This window comes from Carcharhinus amblyrhynchos, chromosome 4, assembly GCF_965287045.1.
Source record: "Carcharhinus amblyrhynchos chromosome 4, sCarAmb.v2.hapA, whole genome shotgun sequence".
Classification (NCBI taxonomy): Eukaryota; Metazoa; Chordata; class Chondrichthyes; order Carcharhiniformes; family Carcharhinidae; genus Carcharhinus; species Carcharhinus amblyrhynchos.
This window is the reverse complement of record NC_137327.1, coordinates 77,195,540-77,215,275: the sequence shown is the minus strand read 5'-3', so window position 1 is coordinate 77,215,275 and position 19,736 is coordinate 77,195,540. Positions and strand designations below refer to the sequence as shown.

The window sequence follows — 19,736 nt, the reverse complement described above, 5'->3', positions numbered from 1 at the left end:
GACAATGACTTTCACCACTGCAAAATAATATTTTACTTTTCAAGGAATGTAAACCATTGCCTGAAACAAAGAAGTAAATCAATTTGTGAAACTAGATTTGATCCTTGTAGGCATCCTTTTTTTTATGTTTGCGCAGCAACCAAAAGCATTATTTAAAGAAAATACTCTACAAAATAATCTCTTCCAGGATTTCAAGAACAAGAGTTTTAAAGTTGATCCTCTTCCTTTCAGACCTTGGGAATCGTTTGTTTTCTCTGCCCACAGTTTCCCTCTTCCCATTATTAAGCTGCAAGAGTGGAATCATTAAAATGGCGAGTGACCCCATATTAAATCTAATGAAGTGACTTCTGTAAAAATGTGGAAGACAACATTCCAGTGCAGGAACCCTAACAATAAAGATCTGACCAAAGCAATCTGGACAAACAAAGCTGAGAAAAAAAGGAATAAAACATTTAGCAATATCTATCCCAGAAATGACAAATCTAGAACATTGTTTTGGAGAATTTGATTAATGTCTTCATATTTTGTATTATACAGCAAACCAACCTCCATCCAAATACTGTGTCCATGGCTATCTCTTCCCTTTTCCAATTGCAATGGGACCTGTATACTCACATGACAGCTCTGCTGGTATGTTTTGAAACAATTATAATGCATAAATAGCTTTAAATAAGAGTATATGATTCTCCTTAACAAGTGCATATTAATTAATATATATATTTTCTATATTGTGTATATGGTCTTTGCTAATTGATTGATCGTCTAAGTCCATATATCTTTCTGCCACTCTGATTCATTTGTGATGACCATTTGACCCTGTCTCCATTATTCTGCTAGCAACAGATTGGCCAATGGGAATTTGTTCACAGATTTCAACTGTTTTATCATTGGTTAAGTAGATATTTTGTGATCCATTCATCCAAGCCTTTGCTTACAGTCTTCTGATGGCCACCTCTTCCTGCTTCTGTTCTTCACTTATCTTGCACCCATTGAAATGTTTAATTGTTAATTCACTTTCTACTCCTTCTCATGTCATCATAAAAAGGTAGAATTTCTCTGGCCACATTTGAGCTCTCTTTCTATTCGACCTGCCTTCCCAAAGTCTCATACTTTTCCCATTTTCCAAGAACAAAAATTTCAGGATTGAAGCTTCATTTCTAGGGAGAGATTTTATTTTGTCTCCTGGCATCTCAATTGAATAGGGACAAGGGAACAAGGGTCAGCCATTCAGCCCTTTGAGCCTGCTCCACCATTCAATTAGACCATGGCTCATCTAATTGTAATCTTAACTCCACCTTGCTGAGAGCTCTTCCGATCTCCTCGAGAACTGAAAGGAAGAACAGAAACTGAATGGTATGTTGAAAGAAGGGAAAGATAAAGGCTGTAATTTTACAGGCACAGTGTAGGTCCCAAACCCTGGCATACGGGCAGCAGAGTGGTAATTTTACCAGCAGTGGTCAAATAAGAGGCAGTGCCACCGATGGATGTGGCCATTGTTGAATCTGCAAAGACGAGAAGCAGGCAGCTCCATTTTGAAGCACCTTGGAGAAAGTGTGAGAAATATTTTGACATTTTGAAAGCCCCCCCCCCCCCCTCCCCCCCCCCCAACTCCCACCCTGGCCATCAAACCAGTCCAGGATGAGGCCTGAGTTGGCTGGCTGGTCCCTGTCCCTTTTGAAGCCCCACTTATGACAATTAAGAGCCATTTCCTGCCCAATCATCAGACTGATGGATTAGGGGCAGTGTGGATCCAAGGTCTGAAACCTTGGACAGGAAGGGTGGGGACTGAGGTGGGGGTGTGAGGTGCCTCCATCAAAAATCTCCTTTTAATCTGGATGCTCCCCATCCAACAGGGTCTGGGTTTTGCAGTGTCTCCATCCTCCTACTTTTTAGTCCTGGATTCCTAGGACATAGAATCTGGGAGTCTCACGCCTGTCCACTACAGCTTCTGATTCTGCTAGAGAGCCACAAACCAAACAGGTTAACCAGCAGCGCTCCAAGCCAGGACTTCCTCCTGAATTAAGGAGGGAAGTCCCATCACCATGCAATCAGTGCTTCTCAGGGCATTCAGTAGCTGTGGGGAAGCTGGTACTAGTGGAGATATATTCCCCATTGACTCTTCAGATGTTAGGGCAGGAAACACTGTCAACCTAAATATGCTGGCCTCTGTGAATAAAGATGCCAGCAACAGGAAGCCATGAGGAGGCCAAGTGGATGTTTTCACATGGCAGGGCCTGACCTGACAGCAGTCAAACCCAGCATTGTGCAGTTTGTGGGATGATATCCAATGATTGGAGGGCTGGCAATCTCCCCCCACCCCCCATGCCTCTTTTCAAGAAGGCTCACTGTATTGTCTCTATTCAGGCATTAAGCAGACCGGCAATGGCCCTTCCAAGGACCCCGGTAGCATATGTAATGCCCATTAAGAGCTTCCACCCAATCAGAGGCTGGCAGCCTTTCTGTACTCAGCGGTGCCAGCAAGCAGACTGGTTGCTGCGGGTATTACATCCACCAGAGGCTTCCGATTGAGGAGGGCCCCAAGCCCAGCGAGTGATGGCGGAAAAGGGCTCACAGGGTATCACAGAGAGGAGGGTTACAGGGGAGGGAGTTAGAGGGGGTTAGCAACAAGGGCAGGGCTTTGACTTTCAGCCCATACCTGTCCTTTCTGATGCCAAGGCCTTCAGTCTGGCACTGAGAGCTTTTGAATGAGGCATCCCCTGAGAGCCTACAAGCAAACACACCAAGGTTTACTCGTATTGTTTCCTGCATAGCGAGTCCCCTACCTTCTGCTATAATACATAGTGAATGGTAATAAAATGGCCACCAGTAGATCTATTAATTGGTCATCTCCAAAATATTGGAGAAATTACTGGAAATGTCCCCTGGCATTGGAAAAACATTGGACTTCCCTCCAGACACTACCTTACCACATCTCCTTGCCACCTTCAACCCAATTAACCCCTTGGCAGCAAGATCCACCGATGGCCTTTCACTCCCACTGCCAAATGTTTCGCTTAAGTGGGTAATTAATGCTCAGTTAAGGGTCTCACGCTGCCATTGCTGGCATTAACTCAACGGCAGACAGGTGGGGGGGCTTGTCAAATACAGGAAGCACAGCACACAAACTCTGGCATGTTTGTTTGCAGGTTGCTGGAGGATGCCTCTCTCAAAAGTTCTTTGTGCTTAATTGAGGGACTTAGGATCAGGAAGGGGGGATGGTGGAGGTGCAAAAAGTCAACTCCTTGCCGTTGCCACCAATCTGCCCCCTCCACCTTCCTCCCCCATGACCCCTCCCCTTTCCATGAGCCCCGACTCATCATCAGTCATGCCCACCGGGTGGACGTAGTACCAGCAGCAGTCACAACCTGGCCACTGACACTGCTGAGTACAGAGGCACTGCCAGCCTCTAATTGGCCAGCAACTCTTGACGGTGAGGCATACACCACTAGGGTCTTTGGAGAAGGCCTACCATTGGTCTGTTCAGTGCCTCAAGATGCAGTGGGCCTCTTCGAAGAGAAGTGACGCTGGCTCTCCAGTCATCCAAAAAGACTCCAGTCACCTCCATCGGATTCCACCCAGTGAGAGAATATGTTTGAAAACCAGAGAGAAACATAGAGGCAAAGAAAGAGGCAGTGCAACGGAAAGAAATAGCGAATGCAAAGCACATTACAGAGAAAAATAAAACACAAATTTTTCCTCATACTTTTGTTCATGGACAATTCAGAGGCAGATCAGCTTGTATTCAGAAACTGAAATGAATGTAGTTAAATAATCAACTGGATTAATTAATTTTAATATTCTTTCCATTACACAGTGTATCGAGGCTTCTGGACAGCATTCATAATACTAGGTGTGGCTACTGGTCTTGTGGGAGGATTTCTAGTAGTTTGTGCAGTGCCATTTGTGAGTGCAAAACTCTACAAGTCGGGAGGTGGATTCCTTTTGACCTCTGGTAAGTTGCTTTTCATGTTCAAAAAAGCAAAATGAATAATTTTGCAGTGTTGGTATTTCATAATGTATTCGGCATTTTTTTCAAAGATTATTCCCCAAAACTTTTGGTGGCTCATTCAATTTGATGTTGAGCCATGAACACCAGGTAGGTCCTGGTGTTGCACATATCATATCTCAGAGCTATGCAGAATTGACAGATCAGTTCACATGCTTTAAATAACAAACAACAATCACTAAATTAATCAAAAATGATAGGGGTGATGGCTCCTGGCTGGGGCACTGTAACAAAAATAAAATGTCAAAAGTAAATTTGTCTAGGTAAAGTAGAATGTGCAGTGGGCACCATGTGATGCCCACTGGTCCCAGAATTCCTGAAGTGTGCTGGTGAAACCAATTTGTCTCTGTGTAATAGAAGTTTATTCACAGTGATATAAAATGCCTGCTCTTCCATCAACGTCCATAGTTTGTACACTTTGCTCTGAGTCCAAAGCCAGGCTTATCCAATAAGCATATTGAGAATCAATAGCAAACAGACTAGCATAATCAAACACAAAACAACTGAACAGGTTCAGTCACCGGTCTGCTTGAAGTCAGTTAAGGTGGCAGAACAAAATTATAATTGACCTCAAGGCAACAAGGTTAGGTTTAGGGAAATGTTGGTGACATTTCCTGCTCCTAACTTTTTTTTATTCATTCACCAGATGTTGACATCACTGGCTAGGCCAACATTTATTGTCCATTCTGGAAGGTTGCCTTCTTGTATCACTGCATTTTATGTTGTAGAATCCCGAAAGTGCTGCTCAGAAGGGAGTTCCAGGATGTTGACCTAGCAACACTGAAGGAATTTCATTTCATTAGGATAAATTCAACATCCCCATGCTCCAGGCAAGGAATCCCACTCTAAGGTACTGTCAGAACTGGGCTATAACATTGAAGCTTGTCCACCCTCTTTTCAAAAAGAGTTTCCTGCTGAAAGCATAGGAGTACTGAACTTACATTAATATCTTCTAATGGACACACCAAGTAAGCACAGGATCAATGTAGAATCCCTCATGCTCAGATAACTTACAAATGTTGTTCATACTGTCCAATGTCACTTGGCTAATTGGGTGATGTGCCAGAATATTGACGCTAGAAGATATCAAATTATAACCCATTCTGTCTTAGCTCTTTTCAGAAAGAAGGGTGAATGTCTGTGGAGTTTGCATGTTCTCCATGTGTCTGCATGTATTTCCTCCACAGGCTCTGGTTTCCTACCACAGTCCAAAGATGTGCGAGTTCGGAAAATTAGCCATGTTAAATTGCCCCTTAGAGTCCAAAGTTGTGTCAGTTAGGTAGATTGGCTGTAGTAAATGTGCAGGGTTACAGGAATAGAATGGAGGGGAAGGCCTGGATGAGATGGTCTTTTGGTGAGTCAATGGGCCAAATGGCCTCTTCCTGCACTGTAAGGATTCTATGGTTCCAACAAAATGAAGTTGAAGAAAATGTCAAAGGATTGGAGGAAAATTTTCCTTGCTTCCTTAGCATCTGTTAACTCCATTATTTCCTTTGACTAAAACCTCACAAATACATAATAGTCCTGCTTCTCAGCCTTCACTATTCTAGTTTTCATCTATTCTTTAAACAACTCAGTGGATACTTGTAATAAGTTTGAAACTGGCATTCAAATCTAAGGCTGCTATCCATCAACAATATAATGTAATACCAGCAAATATTTTGTTTCTGATCCTTGCAAGCTTCAGTGGAAATTCTCCACAGTTTTACATCTGAATGTCGTCAAATATTTGGTCCAAATTTCTTGCCACTGATCTGTAATTTAGTTTTTCTTTGACTTTCAGACTATTGTCAAATTTATTCATGTCTTAAAATTGGGTTATGCTCTTTGTTACTCAATGAATAAGACTATCTGAAATAAGTTTTTTGTACAGATTAATTATTTGTTCAATCAAATCCTGCTTCATGCAATATTTTGCACTTGTAGATATATTACTCTGATATTCTGGGCTGAGTAGTGGTAAATGAAGTTCAGATAAGACAAACAAAAAGTGTTGCGTTCCTGATGTGTGTATACTCCTTTCAGAAGTCTGATGTATGTATGGGAAGTGTGTATACCCCTTTGAGAAGGTTGCACTTGGTAAGGAAATGTTGAAAACTCAGGATATGAGATGACTCAGATTGTGTTCAAATAGTATGATGTAGCAATAAGCATGGGTCAGAATGGCAAATAAGTTGAGTGAAGATCTTGATATTCCTGCCTTTTATATAGCTCACAGGAAATCACTTCATATAACACCCTCACATAAAAGGCAATATGTGTTAGATGGTAAAAGACTGCAGTCACTGTATAATATTACAGTGTTTTAACATTCCTTTGATTGTATTGCATTTTCCTGGTACTAATGAGCATGGCAATGTGGTTTTAACATTGTATCACTGTTCAAAACCCCATAAAAAGTTAAGCTTTATTTAATCAAGTGTAATTAGGTTTCTAAAGGTGATGTGAGTAATAACTGCAGCTCAGCAACAGATCTGTCCTGAAGATTTAGAGTATTGGCAAATGTCTTTATTACAATTCATTACTGGATTTTTTTAAGGGAATAAAAAAGCTTTTCATGGTATTCATCTTCTACCTTCACTCCATGCGTATGTCTCAACTTCGCTCCCTGTAAAATTTTTAGGATGTGGTAAGATTATTTGTGCTTTTTTATTTCTTGGTTGGCTGTCTCTGAGAATTCCTTAATGAGATTGGCTGCCTGAATAGCCTGATGACAATGCTGCAGCTCAATGCTGGAGATCTTCATCGAACTACCTGACAATCAATTACACATTGAGAGAGTTAAAGTTCAGTTCATAGTCCTTGCAAGATTTCTCAGTACAGTTTTCTTTGAGGTGAGTGGTGAGGGTCTTTGCTTCACAACTGACCATTAAATCTAAGCCACACAGTTGAAGGCTATCAAAGTTGAAAGCTGGACAGCCAGTCAGAAGCATAAAACAAATGTATAATTGCAACAAATAAGCATCACATTTTCTAATTGTATTAAGGATTTTAAATACTATTCTGACTGATTACAACACAGCACATGAAAAAGTTGGTTAAATTCCAATGGGTTGATGAAAAAAAATATATTATGAATTAGAAATTAAGAATGCTTTATGGTCTCTGCACAAGAAGTGAAAATACTCAATTTGTTTTGACGTTTATATTATCAATAATCACCCAAACTTTCAAGTTGCTGTCTCATTTCATTTGGTTAGGATGCAATGTTCTAATGTTCCTACACTGGGTGTATCATCACTGGATGCCCCTGTCAATGCCAACTTTTAATCTACTGTGTGCCAGACAGTACTCAGCAGGAATTGGAAACCTTAGCTGGTTTGAAGATAAGAGGTAGTCTTTAAATAGGCCTGTGCTGCAGTGTAGAGTTTTACTGCACAGTGCTGGGACTTTAGGAGTTGTACAAACAGTGGGTAAAATAAGGTTCTAAAAGAACATTCCCCTAATAACTGGCTCCTTCAAAATAGGAAAAAAAAAGTTTGAACCAGTATTCTTATTTCTCAGTTTTTAATGGTGTTCCATTTTAAGATATACAAGGACAGTTCGGACCAATATTATTATTCCTTTGGTCTCACCATATTTTCCTGCATCTTGATTGGTGTTTTTTTGTAAATTGGGAATGTTCTCACTGGAAGAGAGGAATGTTGAGAGATCAGATGGTTGTTTTTTTCTCTGATTCTATTCGGCACGGGGGCTAAACGTATCGATGGAAACAGTAGCTGCTGAATCAGTGGTGAGTGATCGGTCTATACGAAGGGCTGCATAGGTAAATTATTTTCATTGATGTATTCAAATGTAAATTAGATAGGTTACCTTCAGAAAATTTACCTTTTCGGAGACAGTAAATGAGTAATTTGAGGTTGTGATAAATGCAGCATGCATAGAAGGAAAAAAGTGGTTTGTCCCATATCTTTCCACCATTAGAGTTGTTGTCACCTCACATCTGGATTTTGTGTAGACTGTTCAATGCTTCACAAACTTTTTATTTGGGTGGCACAGTGGTTACCACAGCTGCCTCACAGCGCCAGGGACCCGGGTTCAACCCACCGTTGGGTCAGTGTCTGTGTGGAGTTTGCACATTCCCCTCGTGTCTGCATGAGTTTCCTACAGGTGCTTCAGTTTCCTCCCACTATCCAGTCTGATTGGTCATGCTAAATTAACCCTAGTGTCAGCGGATTAGCAGAGTAAATAAGTGGGCTTACGGGAATAAGGCCTGGGTGGGATTGTGGTCGGTGCAGATTCGATGCTGAATAGCCTCCTTCTGCACTGTAGGGATTCTATGATTCTATGAATGACTCCATTTCAAAATGGATTAATATTCACTCAGCTGCCCTCCCCTCAATCTAGATGGTAATACCACACATTGCGCAAGACATGAAATTGCTGCACATACGGAGTGTTTCAGTAATAATATTACTGCAACTGCAACTCACCAATATTATTTGACTGTGCTTCTTTGTACATTTACAAACCTGTTAATCTGACCCACCTACTAGCTAATAATTTACAATTGCAGGATTGTCCAATGTGGAGAAATTGAGGAGAATGAGCATGTATTTTCTAGTTGTTAGAAGAATGAAAGGTGATCACATTGAAACGTACAAAATTCTTACAGAGCTCAGCAGAATAGATGCAAGAAGGATGTTTCCTCTGTTTGGTGGGGTCCGGAACCAGGGGACCCAGTCTCAGAATAAGGGGTAAGCCATTTTGGCCTGAGATGAGGAAGAATTTCTTCACTCAGGGAAGGGTGGATCTTTGAAATTCTCTACCTCAGAGGGCTGTGGTGGCTCAGTCATTATGTTCAAGACAAGAGATTGACGTATTTCAAGATTTTAAAGATATCAAGGAATAGGAAGATAGTGAGGTCGAAGATCAGCCATGATCTAATTGAATGGTGAAGCAGGCTCAAGGGGCCAAATGGCCTACTGCTGCTCCTATTCACTATATTACCATGGTCCTATATTTTACTCTGGAGATATCTGTCTCTCCCAATCCTTTGTGCCTTTTGAAACCAAAAGAGAAAATGCTGGAAAATCTCAGCAGGTCTCGCAGTATTTGTAAGAGAGAAAAGAGCTAATGTATTAAAATCGTCCACTCTTTTCTCTCCTTACAGATGCTGCCAGACCTGTAAATTGAAAACACAGATCAACCAACCTTAGATCACCAAGCAAACAAACTCTGTACAAATCATCAGCCGGAATTTTTCACCCTTGGCTGTGACTGGGATTCTCCAGTCCCGCTGCAGTGAATCGAGTTTTGGTGATCGAAATTTTTTTTGGTGTCAGATTCCAGTATCTGCAGTTATTTGCTTTTATCTTTGTGAATTTTGATCCTCCCCAGTTGGGATGGGGGTGGAGTGACTTGGAGGCAACATAGAAGATGATGTTGTTCCCCTAAAGGTGCCATTCTTTGTTTTCTGCATAATAGAGGTTACAGTGGAGAGAGAAGGTGAGCTTGTAATATGTTATCTACTGTTGAACTTCCTTCACTTTCCTCATTGAGGCTGACGCCTGGAGATAAACCTGCAGCACTCACGAGACTCACTTGTGTCTATCTCATCATTTACTGTTCAAGTTGAGAACTGTGGCAATATGATCCACTTTGAAAGAAAACACAAAATGAAATTCACTCTCGTATTTATTCTGGGTGTATTTGGTACAAGGTCAGGTGCAAAGACATTTGGAATTGCGCCTGAATCAGCATGATGGTTCACGGTTATCTTTAGCCCAAAAAAGGACTTCTAGTTTGCTTAAAGGCACTTTGCCCTGACTTGTACCAATCAACCAACCAACTAATCCATCACATTGTTGGACATTGTGAGAGAGAAATGTTTACTCAAGCAATGGACAAGGTCTAAGTATCAGTTCTCCTCTTCCTTCAGTCACTGTTAACATACAATTTAATTAGCAACTCTGGTAGCATCGCCTGAAATCAGTGTTCCCTCATGCTTTTAATGGTAGATTGGAGGATAAAGGTAATCATGGCTAAAGAAAGGGACAATCTTTATATCAGTCTAATTTGTGTGTTTAAATTATCCTAATTAACATAATAAATATGCAAATACATTAATCTGATAATTTATGGGCACTTTATCCTTAATGACCTAATTATGTTATCGTGCTTTATGAAGTAAGAGCTTCTGAATGTTGAGTTACTGCAGAAAGTCTGTTTCCTAATTCAATTTGCATATGCAAATCGTCTTATTGGAGAATCAAGTTAATAGAATTTCTTTTTCTGCAGGCTGAACATTTCTATTCAGTTTCATAAAAATACCTCAACATTTTCAAATTATACATGTAAAATTTGGTAAGTCCTGGGCTACCAACTATTTAACTGTTTCACAAAGTAAAATGAAAATAGTGCGAGAAAGATCAGGAGTAACATGACTATGAAGGGATTCCCCAATGCCTATTCATATATCAATAAAACTCTTGGCTCATGGGATAGAGAGAGAGCTGAATCATACTGGACTATGGCTGGGATTCTCCGATCTTGTTCAATCACCAAAACTTGATTCACTGCAGCGGGACTGGAGAATCCCAGTCACAGCCAAGGGTGAAAAATTCCGGTTGATGGTTTGTACAGAGCTTGTTGCTTGGTGATCTAAGGTTAGTTGCTCTGTGTTTTCAATTTACAAAAATAAAGCCACAAATCTATTAAATTGTATGAGCTCCACCATGGCTGGAAGTTTCAGACCTGCTGCTAAAATGAATGATAATACTTCAGTGTTTGGAAATCCTGAAATGGAGCAGGACATGGTAAATGGTATTATAATTCAGGCTTCAGTGTTGTACCAAAAACCTGGAACTTCCTACAGAACAGCACGACTTGGACTGCGTTGGTACAAAAAGGAAGTGCTCCACCAGCACCTTCTTGGGGGATGGGAAATAAATGGCAGCAATGCCCGTACCTCAATGAATTAAAAAATGTATAAATAATGGGAGACAGTTTATAAGCCATGCTCAAGTGCTCAGCAAGAGTCAGAAAGGTACATGTTCCTACTTGTAAATGTTGTGGGTTCCCTGAATTATCAACAACAAGGATTTTCAATTAGCCCTGCAGCTACTTCAACATTTGCGTGCTGCCCACACTCCCAGGGATATCTCCCACCACGCGACCTCTTAAGTAGCCACGTCATCACATTTTCACATGACCACTCGGTCTACACTGCTGACAGAACAGAATATGAACAGAATGGTGAGTTAGAGGAACAGACCGCTGGAGGTGAACATGTCAAATGCAAAAAAGCACTTTGCTGGTACTGTTTGGATTGATCTTGTTTGAAGGGAGTTCTACTCTAGCGGAGTTCCACACTTTGTTCAGAACAAGGTACAGGATCATTACACTTTCACGGTCATGCCTTGCTTCCTTTCTCATTCCCCAGGCTGACCAAACAAAACTCTACTTCACATAACAGAAGGAAAATAAGGATGCTGAAAGATCATCCTTCTCATGGCCTTGATTTAGCATCTTCTCCAAGGTTGGGACTCAATATTTCCCCTGTAATTGACACCCATGTCCTTGACTGGGGCAGAGAGTTTTAAACTGATGTAGAATTGTGACACCAACTGACTGTATTCCAAATGAAGGGAAAACCTTTTTACTTCTTTTTCGTCACTCCTAATTATGATTTTTGCGTGAATTCTACAAGCTCGATTGTGGCATGAAACTTCAATCCTTCTGCTGAAATGAATGACAATAATTTGGCGCTTTTAAATTGCAAAACGGAGCAGATTATGGTAAAAAGGTATCGTAATTCATACTTCAGTATTGACGGATCAAAAAACCTGAAACTCCCTCCACAATAGGAGTTTGACAGGAGTTGTATATTCCCTTGAAGTGAATGCCTTTCTTAGGCAAAGTAATATGGCAAAATATGAAGCAGGGCTCCCTGATTACCAGCCCAGTTTGGAAACCTGATGTGAATTTTCCACGTGAGTGGGCAACTTGACACTCCCAGACTCTGACCTGCTCTATTTTTTAAAAATGATACATTTGAGCAGGCAAATCACAACGTGGAATTGCTTGATGTTTTTGTGTGGGCGAACTCGTATGCAGCAAACTGATAACCTGGGAATGGTGGGAAGCTGGCCAATCACACCAGACCCGCAATCAAAAGCAACTTAACACTTGTAAAACATTTAATGAGATGATTAAATGGTGGGACAATGGAAAGGCTTGCTATTCCTGCTGTTCACTGAGTGATAAACAATGATCCTAATCTAAACAGTGGCAGCAGAGTAGAGGCACATGAATTAATAAAATTCATATCTAGAAATGTAGAATCTGGCTGCACAGAAGGAGACTATTTAGCCATCATGTTTGTGCCAGTTCTTTGACAGAGTTATCCAATTGATCTAACCTCTTGTGCTTTTTCTCCAAAGTTTTGGATTCAGGTCAAAGCTGAATTTAACTACAGGTGCAACTTTGAAACTGTTTACCTTGGACAGCAACAGGTATTGCCAGCATTGTGTTCAGTTTCGATCCAGTGGTTGCACAGCTCTGGAATTATTAACACTGCCTTTGATTTCCCCAATGTTCGATGCACAAAAAAATTAGTAGTTTTTTAACAGTGTTAAACTGTGTGGTGGGGAACCAACTAGCTCAGATGGCTGGACTGCTAGTGTGTAGATCAGCGAAATGCCAATTTCGTTGGGTTTGAACCCTGTTCCAGCTGTGATAGAATCTGGTCTTGCTTCCTCACCTTACCCTTAGTAAAAAAAACTTAGCACTTTTGATGTGGTTTATTTGGTGATGAATCACCAAGGATCTGCCTTTGAGTAGAAAACTGAAAAAGAAAATCCATAGCATATTACTTTTCTTCAGGTATAATGAAAGGTGTTTTGAAATAACGGGAATAATTAGCAAGTATGTTAGTACTAGTTAGGGGCTTATAAGAGTTTCCTCAGAAACTTAATTAGTTATGACAACAATCTTAACGCCAACTGCATCTGGTCATTGCCTTGAACATTTAAGTGTGTGCCTTCCTATGCAATGCTACAACCCTGCCTAACAGAGCAGTTACTGAGTCCGCAATATTTTCTGTAACAGACATCTTTGTGGGGAGGGGAAGAAGAGGGTCATGAAGAAGAATCGAATGCATCCTTGGTGTTTGTAGTGATCACAGAGCACATTCTCTGGTTGAGTCTGACATGGGAGTGGAATGGTGCTGAGTAGAGTAGGATAATCGGTAATCAGTTCTTAAGGTAGTTGGACAAATTTTTCTTCTGAATGTGCTGCTGCCGTGGTTGATCAACAACACATTCTGCAGCACTTGAAATAGTTAGACAATGTAATAGGGAACATAGGCTGAGCAGAAAGTCTTCCCAACCATATCGCTGGTGCATCATGAGCACTGGATGTTGTGAATGTTATAACTGGGACTGTGTTACCCTAACCCTGATGCACTTCAGTTGCATTATACAAATTATTAGTAATGCATGGAATTACACGTTAAAAGTCCTTAATGATCTCATGGTCTGAATTAAGCTTGCCTTCATAACTGTTTGAGTTGGTGAGGAAATGTTTTGACTTAGTGGGTTCTTAGTATTCAGTCTTTTCAGTTTGCAATTGCTAAAGACATTGTTTATTATGATGTCAGCTGCTGGTTCCACTCTTGCCTCTGAGACAGATGTTTGGGGCTTCAAATCTTACTTCTGAAACTTGAGCACAAGTCTAGCCTGGCACTCAGTATAAAACTGAAGGGGTACTTTGCTGTGGAAGGTGCCAACTTTTGGATGAGATGTTAGATGGGGTCCTGTCTCACCCTCAGGTGGATGTAAAAGATTTTATAGTGCTACTTTGAAGAGCAGGGGAGTTAACTGCAGTGTCCTGGCTAATCCCTCAATCAACATCACAAGAACAGACTATCTAGTCATTTTCACATTGTTGTTAGTGGAGATTTGCTATGTGTAAGACATGTAAATATTGCCATGTTTTTTACATTACAACATTTCAATAGTACTTTATTTGCTTTATTTAAGTGCTTTGGTCATTGTAGAGTCTCAAATCTCACTTTATAAATGTTCTCCTTTGTTGTACCTTAGCAAAAGTGATTTAAAAAAAACTCACTTTAAACTGGCTGTTTTGTTGGTTTTAAATGTCTAATTTCACTAATTTGAATATTGTGAAGAAATCAAAAGCACTATTAAGAATTTCAGAATTGTACAAATATTAAATTAAAACTACTCTAATTGCTGGCAAATTTAAAGTTACAACTGGAATTAATCTGAAAGCTAACATTCGGGTTTAGGTAACACCGAACATTAATGAGATGTGATCAGAACGTTTACACCTAAGCAATAAAGATTATTGGTTCGTTCTCTACATCTCTGACCCCACCCTCCACTTCCTTGGCTAGAAAGCACCTTGCATTGTAAAGGACCAATAAAAATAGTATCAGCTGACGTAGTGAACATCCATACCGGTATCTCGTGAAACTGAAAGGACCATTTAAAATCTCATTATATTCAATTCAAACAGATCAGAATCAGTCATAGAAATGTCCCTTGAGCGACCTGCAAAAAAAATTGTCCCTCTTCTGATCAGAATCTTCATCTAAAAATGTCATGGGTACTGAGATGTGCCTATAGTTCCAAGTCAGCTGCTCAATGACTCATGTGGTCTCTATGTTCACACGACTGTGGTCCAGGTCATAGAGCAGCAATTATTATCATGTTACCAAACTGACACATGCATTTTCTGTGGGCAGAGGAATTGATTTGACAGCTGGCTGTAAACTGCAGACAAGAACGCGTAAACCTCTTGCTGTGAGCTAAGTATGCATTGCCTGATATAATAGCCTCTATAACACACTGAGAGCACTCGCTCAATCTGATTAGAAATAAAGAGTAGCTCTATTCTTCCTTCAGGTAAAGTAGGATCAATAGCTGCATGTCTGGAAATCTTCAAAACAGACATGGCTACTGGTGGGAAAAACAGAAAATTTGCAAAATCTCAACAGATCAGATAGCATCTGTGGAAAAAGAACAGAACTACAATTATGAGTCTGGATGATTCTTCGTCAGAACTGCAGACAATTGGAAATAAGATCAGATTTATACTGTTGTTGGGAGAGGAGGGGGTGGGGTGGTGAGGTGCTGTGGGGCTGGATAGAGGGCCAGCAATAGGTGGAGACAATAGGTTGCTGTCGAAGATACTGGTGGATGAACTCTTGATGTATCTGGAGTGACGTTGATCGATGTCTTCCTTATTTGTGATGAGTAACTCACTTTCTGACTCTCCACAGCCTATCCATCATTTAAAGGCACAAGTCAGGAAAGTGATGTGATGCTTTCTACATGCCCAAATGAGTGCAGCTCCAACAACACACAGGAAGCACAACACCATCAAGGACAAAGCAGCAAGCTAGATTGGCAGCCCTTCACCACCTTAAATTCATTCCCTCCACAACCAATGTGCCTTGGCAGCATTGTCTACCTGTCTGCTAGATTTACTCAGCAATGTGCCACCACACAGACATTAACAGTTCAAGCAGTGGCTCATCATTACCTTCCCAAGGGCAATTAGGGTGGATCACCATTACCTTCCCAAGGGCAATTAGGGTGGATCACCATTACCTTCCCAAGGGCAATTAGGGTGGATCACCATTACCTTCCCAAGGGCAATTAGGGTGGATCACCATTACCTTCCCAAGGGCAATTAGGGATGTATAATAAATAGTCACATGCTGGGAATGAGTAAAAAATGTGGTCCACATATCAGGTGATGAAATCTTCAGGAATACCTCTGGTCAGAGTTGGCAACGCTATTCAGTTTCTGTTTTGGTTTGTAGAGTATAACAGTTTTTTAAAAATTAGTACTGCAGATATTCTCCCATCTGAATCTCCTCAGGGTATCCACTGGGAGTTTTCCTTCACCAGTGACACTATGTAGTCGCTTACCTATAAATCCTGGCAGTGTTCATTTCAGCTCCTGGTAAATGTACAATTTGCAATTTGTGCAGCAATAAACAATTGTGTCAAAATATGAGCTGCCATGTCTCACTGGAGTTTCTCTCTTTGCAGGGATATTATTTTCCATCCTGATATTTCTGTTTGTGATGTGGAAGGAATTTGTGGTGGATTTGGAAAGTTACATACTGCTGGAGAGAAGAAAGGGTTGCGTGGATATTCTAGTCCACGTGCAGTACGGATGGTCCTTCATGTTTGCAGCTGCTGGGGTTCCATTGGCTCTACTGTCTGGATTGCTGTTCTACTTAATTGGCCATACCATCGCAGCCCACCAGAAATAAGAGATAGCCATTGGTGTCTGGAGCAACAACTCTTGTGTGGTGCTAGTTTGGTTACGCGCAGTGGGAGATCAAAAATAGTCATCAAAGCCCCAACATATTTGAAAGCACTGTGAGTCCATTTGTTTCTGAGATTCATGGAAAGGTATGAAGTTAGCCCCAGCTCTATTTTCAGAGAATATTTTCTTTTGGTTTGGTGGTGCATCACATTTGAAAACACAGAAATTCACTTTGATGACATTGGCTGGACTCGAGAGGATCTTTAAATCTATGGGTTGCAGCTGGGTCATTTCACCACATTCATCTGACATTTCTTGTTCCATTGTTTTAACTCAGGCATTAACCCCACAAAATAACTGACAGAGAAATGTCAGTCAAATTAATCAAATCTTCACCCATTAATATTTTTGAAAAGTATTTCTCACTCTTTGAGGATGTGTTTTTTTTGTATTAGATGTTCTAAAAAAAGACAAAACCTGAAATTATGGTTTCAATGGTGCTTTTATTCCATGTCATTCTACAAAAAGAAAATGCTATTTTGGATATCCCCGCTGTTATAACTGTACACAATATATTTTCCTTATTGATTTTCATTCATGGCATCAAATACTATCTCAACTTTTTCTGTTGCTATGATTCAATGTTAGTTTATGTGGAATAAAAGCTTCACAGTAAATGGCAGCTGACTTTGATGTGTTTTTGACCAGATATTTATTCTCAGTCTCAATTGCTAAAGTTAAAATAAGCCCATGTATTTAGATCTGTGACTGTTAATGTAGCATATTCTGAAGATAATTTGATAATGCTTCAAATGCAGATAATTATTTAACACGATTCTTATAGTTCTAAAAGCTAGCTGGTATGAAATTGTTGTTTTGTTTAAATTCGCTCTTCAATTTTTCAACTCTTTCCAGCATGTTGTAATGGTGTTTTATCAAAGATTATCTTCATTGTGCAGATGTTCAATGCTTGTTCACTTGCACACAATGCAGAATTGCTGAGAAACCTACATTTTGTACCACTTTTGGGAGCGATGCAAATATTATTGCAATAAACAGTGCTTGGAAAATGCTTAAACGTAGTTTGTGAGACATTTACACAAAACAAAGTTCACAAGGGCTATATATCCCAGATATTGAGTGAAAAGGCACATCTTTCAGCAGAGGAAAACTGCATCATGACACAGTGTAAACTCAGACAATAGAGAACAAATCCAATATTAAAACATGTAATGGCACCAAATTGAAGGTTAAAATTAAGCTGTAAATTGCATCCTTGGCCCTTATAGAACTTGGATGAGTTACATTGAGTGTTTGATGAGTGCCATCATCAAACACTTAACATGACCATGTTCAACTTCCCCTTTCTCACACTTTCATGAAGAGGTGAACTTCTTTGTTTTACATGGGTGACACCTCTATCAAAATAACAGGGAGAGGCATGTATAGAGTTCACAATAACATCATTTCCAGTCTACAAGGCATCTTCCACCAATTCCTGTTGAAATAGTGCATGAAAGTTTTCCAAAACACACAATAGATGCCTCACAGCACCAGGGACCCGAATTCAATTCCCAATTTGGGTGACTGTTTGTGCGGAGTCTACACATTCTCCCATGTCTACGTGGGTTTCCTCTAGGTTCTCCACTCTCCTCTCACAGTCTGAAAGATGTGCTGGTTAGGTGCATTGGCCATGTTTAATTCTCTCTCACAGTACCCAAACAGGCACTAGAGTGTGGCGACTCGGGGATTTTCACAGTAACTTAATTGCAGTGTTAATGTAAGCCTACTTGTGACAATAATAAATAAACTTTAAACTTGAAATGAAGGTTTTGCGTCAGCCTGATGTTTAGCAATTTCTGGGACAACAGGATAATGGATTGTGGAAAAGTATGAAAGGTCATTGCAGGTCATTTCAGCGTATGTGCTAACCAGAAAGGACTAGAAATTGAATTACAGATTCAATTCACAACTCACAAAGGCCTTGACCATTGTGGAAGAAGAAACATTCAGATTTGTCCATGCGGGCTTTGAAGTGGAAATTAACTCATTAACTGGTAAGTGTCATTACATTTGGATATGATTACATGAATAGTAAAGTTTGTTTTATCCAATACAACGAAGACAATGCCAGTTTATCAACCACTATGGGACATTGACCAGAATTTTCCAACTTTGCCTGTGGTTGGGATTCTCCGATCCCGCTACTCTGAATGGAGTTTGGCTGTGCCCCAAGTTCCCTGTTTTTGCCAGCAGCAACAGCGGGGCGTATGACACCAGAGAATTTCAGCCATTATCTCGTGCTGATTGTGATGTCTCAGTGTAAAGATTTGTGAGAGCTGTGAAAGTCTATTAGTATCATTCTTGTCCTTTTTCCACAGATAGACCTTTTAGCGTGAACCAGAGACAATCATTCCGTCTCCCTGCAGCAAGGTTTGCAACATAAAAATGTCAAATTTCAGACATCAGCCTAGATACAATCATCCTCGAGCAGAAACATTGGTTGGATCTTCTGAAGCAGCTGATTAACTCGTACAAAGGATTCAGCATTACAAGTTATAAAAGATGAATTGAGTAGATGAACTGCAATTTCCACATATCAGAGACTGCGGGAGCCTCAGCAGGAAAATAAAGACATTAATATGTATTCAAAGTAGGCGTGTTGTGTATGAAGAGGACGTTAACTGGAACATTTAGACAAGTTCATGGATCAAAGATTGGAAAGCATTGATCCTTCTTTGATCTGACTGGTCTGTTAAACTTCAGAATGACTAGAATGCGGTTTGATGTGAAGAAACATTCAATGTCATAGTGTCTGCTGTACAACACATGAAATTGAGCTACAAGGGAGCACTGAGAGAGGGTTTGCAATGATGTGCCGTGTGAATCCTGCCACTTTCTATCTTAATCAGCTTTTTGGAATGGGTAACCCCCACAAGAGCAGACCTTCTTTAAATATGTAGATCTAGATCTGATAAGGCCATCGGGTCCCCCTTTCCAAATGGGGAAGGCCACACTGCTTTCCACCAGGTGAAGGCAAGTGAGAAGTAAATGGAAGAAGGAAACCTGTCAATCTTATCTGGCCTGTAACTCCATGTGACTCCAGATCTATGGCAATGTGATTGACTCTGAAATGTCCTCTGAAATTCACTCAGTTCAAGGGCACTTAGTGATGGGCAATAAATGCTAGCCAGCAATGCCCACATACCATGAATGAATAAAAAAAAAGGCCGATTTTTGACCTGGGAGAACATGTGCTCATCAGATTTAGTAATTCTTTGTGCGAAGCAATTTCCTATCACTGACAGACTTTCAAAGAATAGCAGAAGGAATCACTGGCACAGACTATCGAAGGTCCACCTTCTTACTGCCTTCACTCACATGCATTCTTCACCAACAAAAATTGCATTCATTATTGAATTGCTACAACTATTTAGCGCATTTACTGTGTCTTGCATTGAGACTCAGACAATGAACGTAG

The 19,736-nt window shown here is 40.4% G+C and overlaps 1 protein-coding gene across 1 annotated transcript in view; it reads left to right on the top strand.

Moving 5' to 3' along the window:
* The window catches only part of LOC145342641 (transmembrane protein 182-like), a 34,367-nt gene extending 17,040 nt beyond the window's left edge, over positions 1–17,327 (top strand). The window contains exons 3-5 of the mRNA XM_080188187.1: positions 538–630; positions 3,815–3,952; positions 16,033–17,327. Coding sequence (XP_080044313.1) covers positions 538–630; positions 3,815–3,952; positions 16,033–16,259 — 458 coding nt within the window. The 3' untranslated portion in view covers positions 16,260–17,327. The remainder of the gene's footprint in view (positions 1–537; positions 631–3,814; positions 3,953–16,032) is intronic.
* The last annotated feature ends 2,409 nt before the right edge of the window (positions 17,328–19,736 follow it).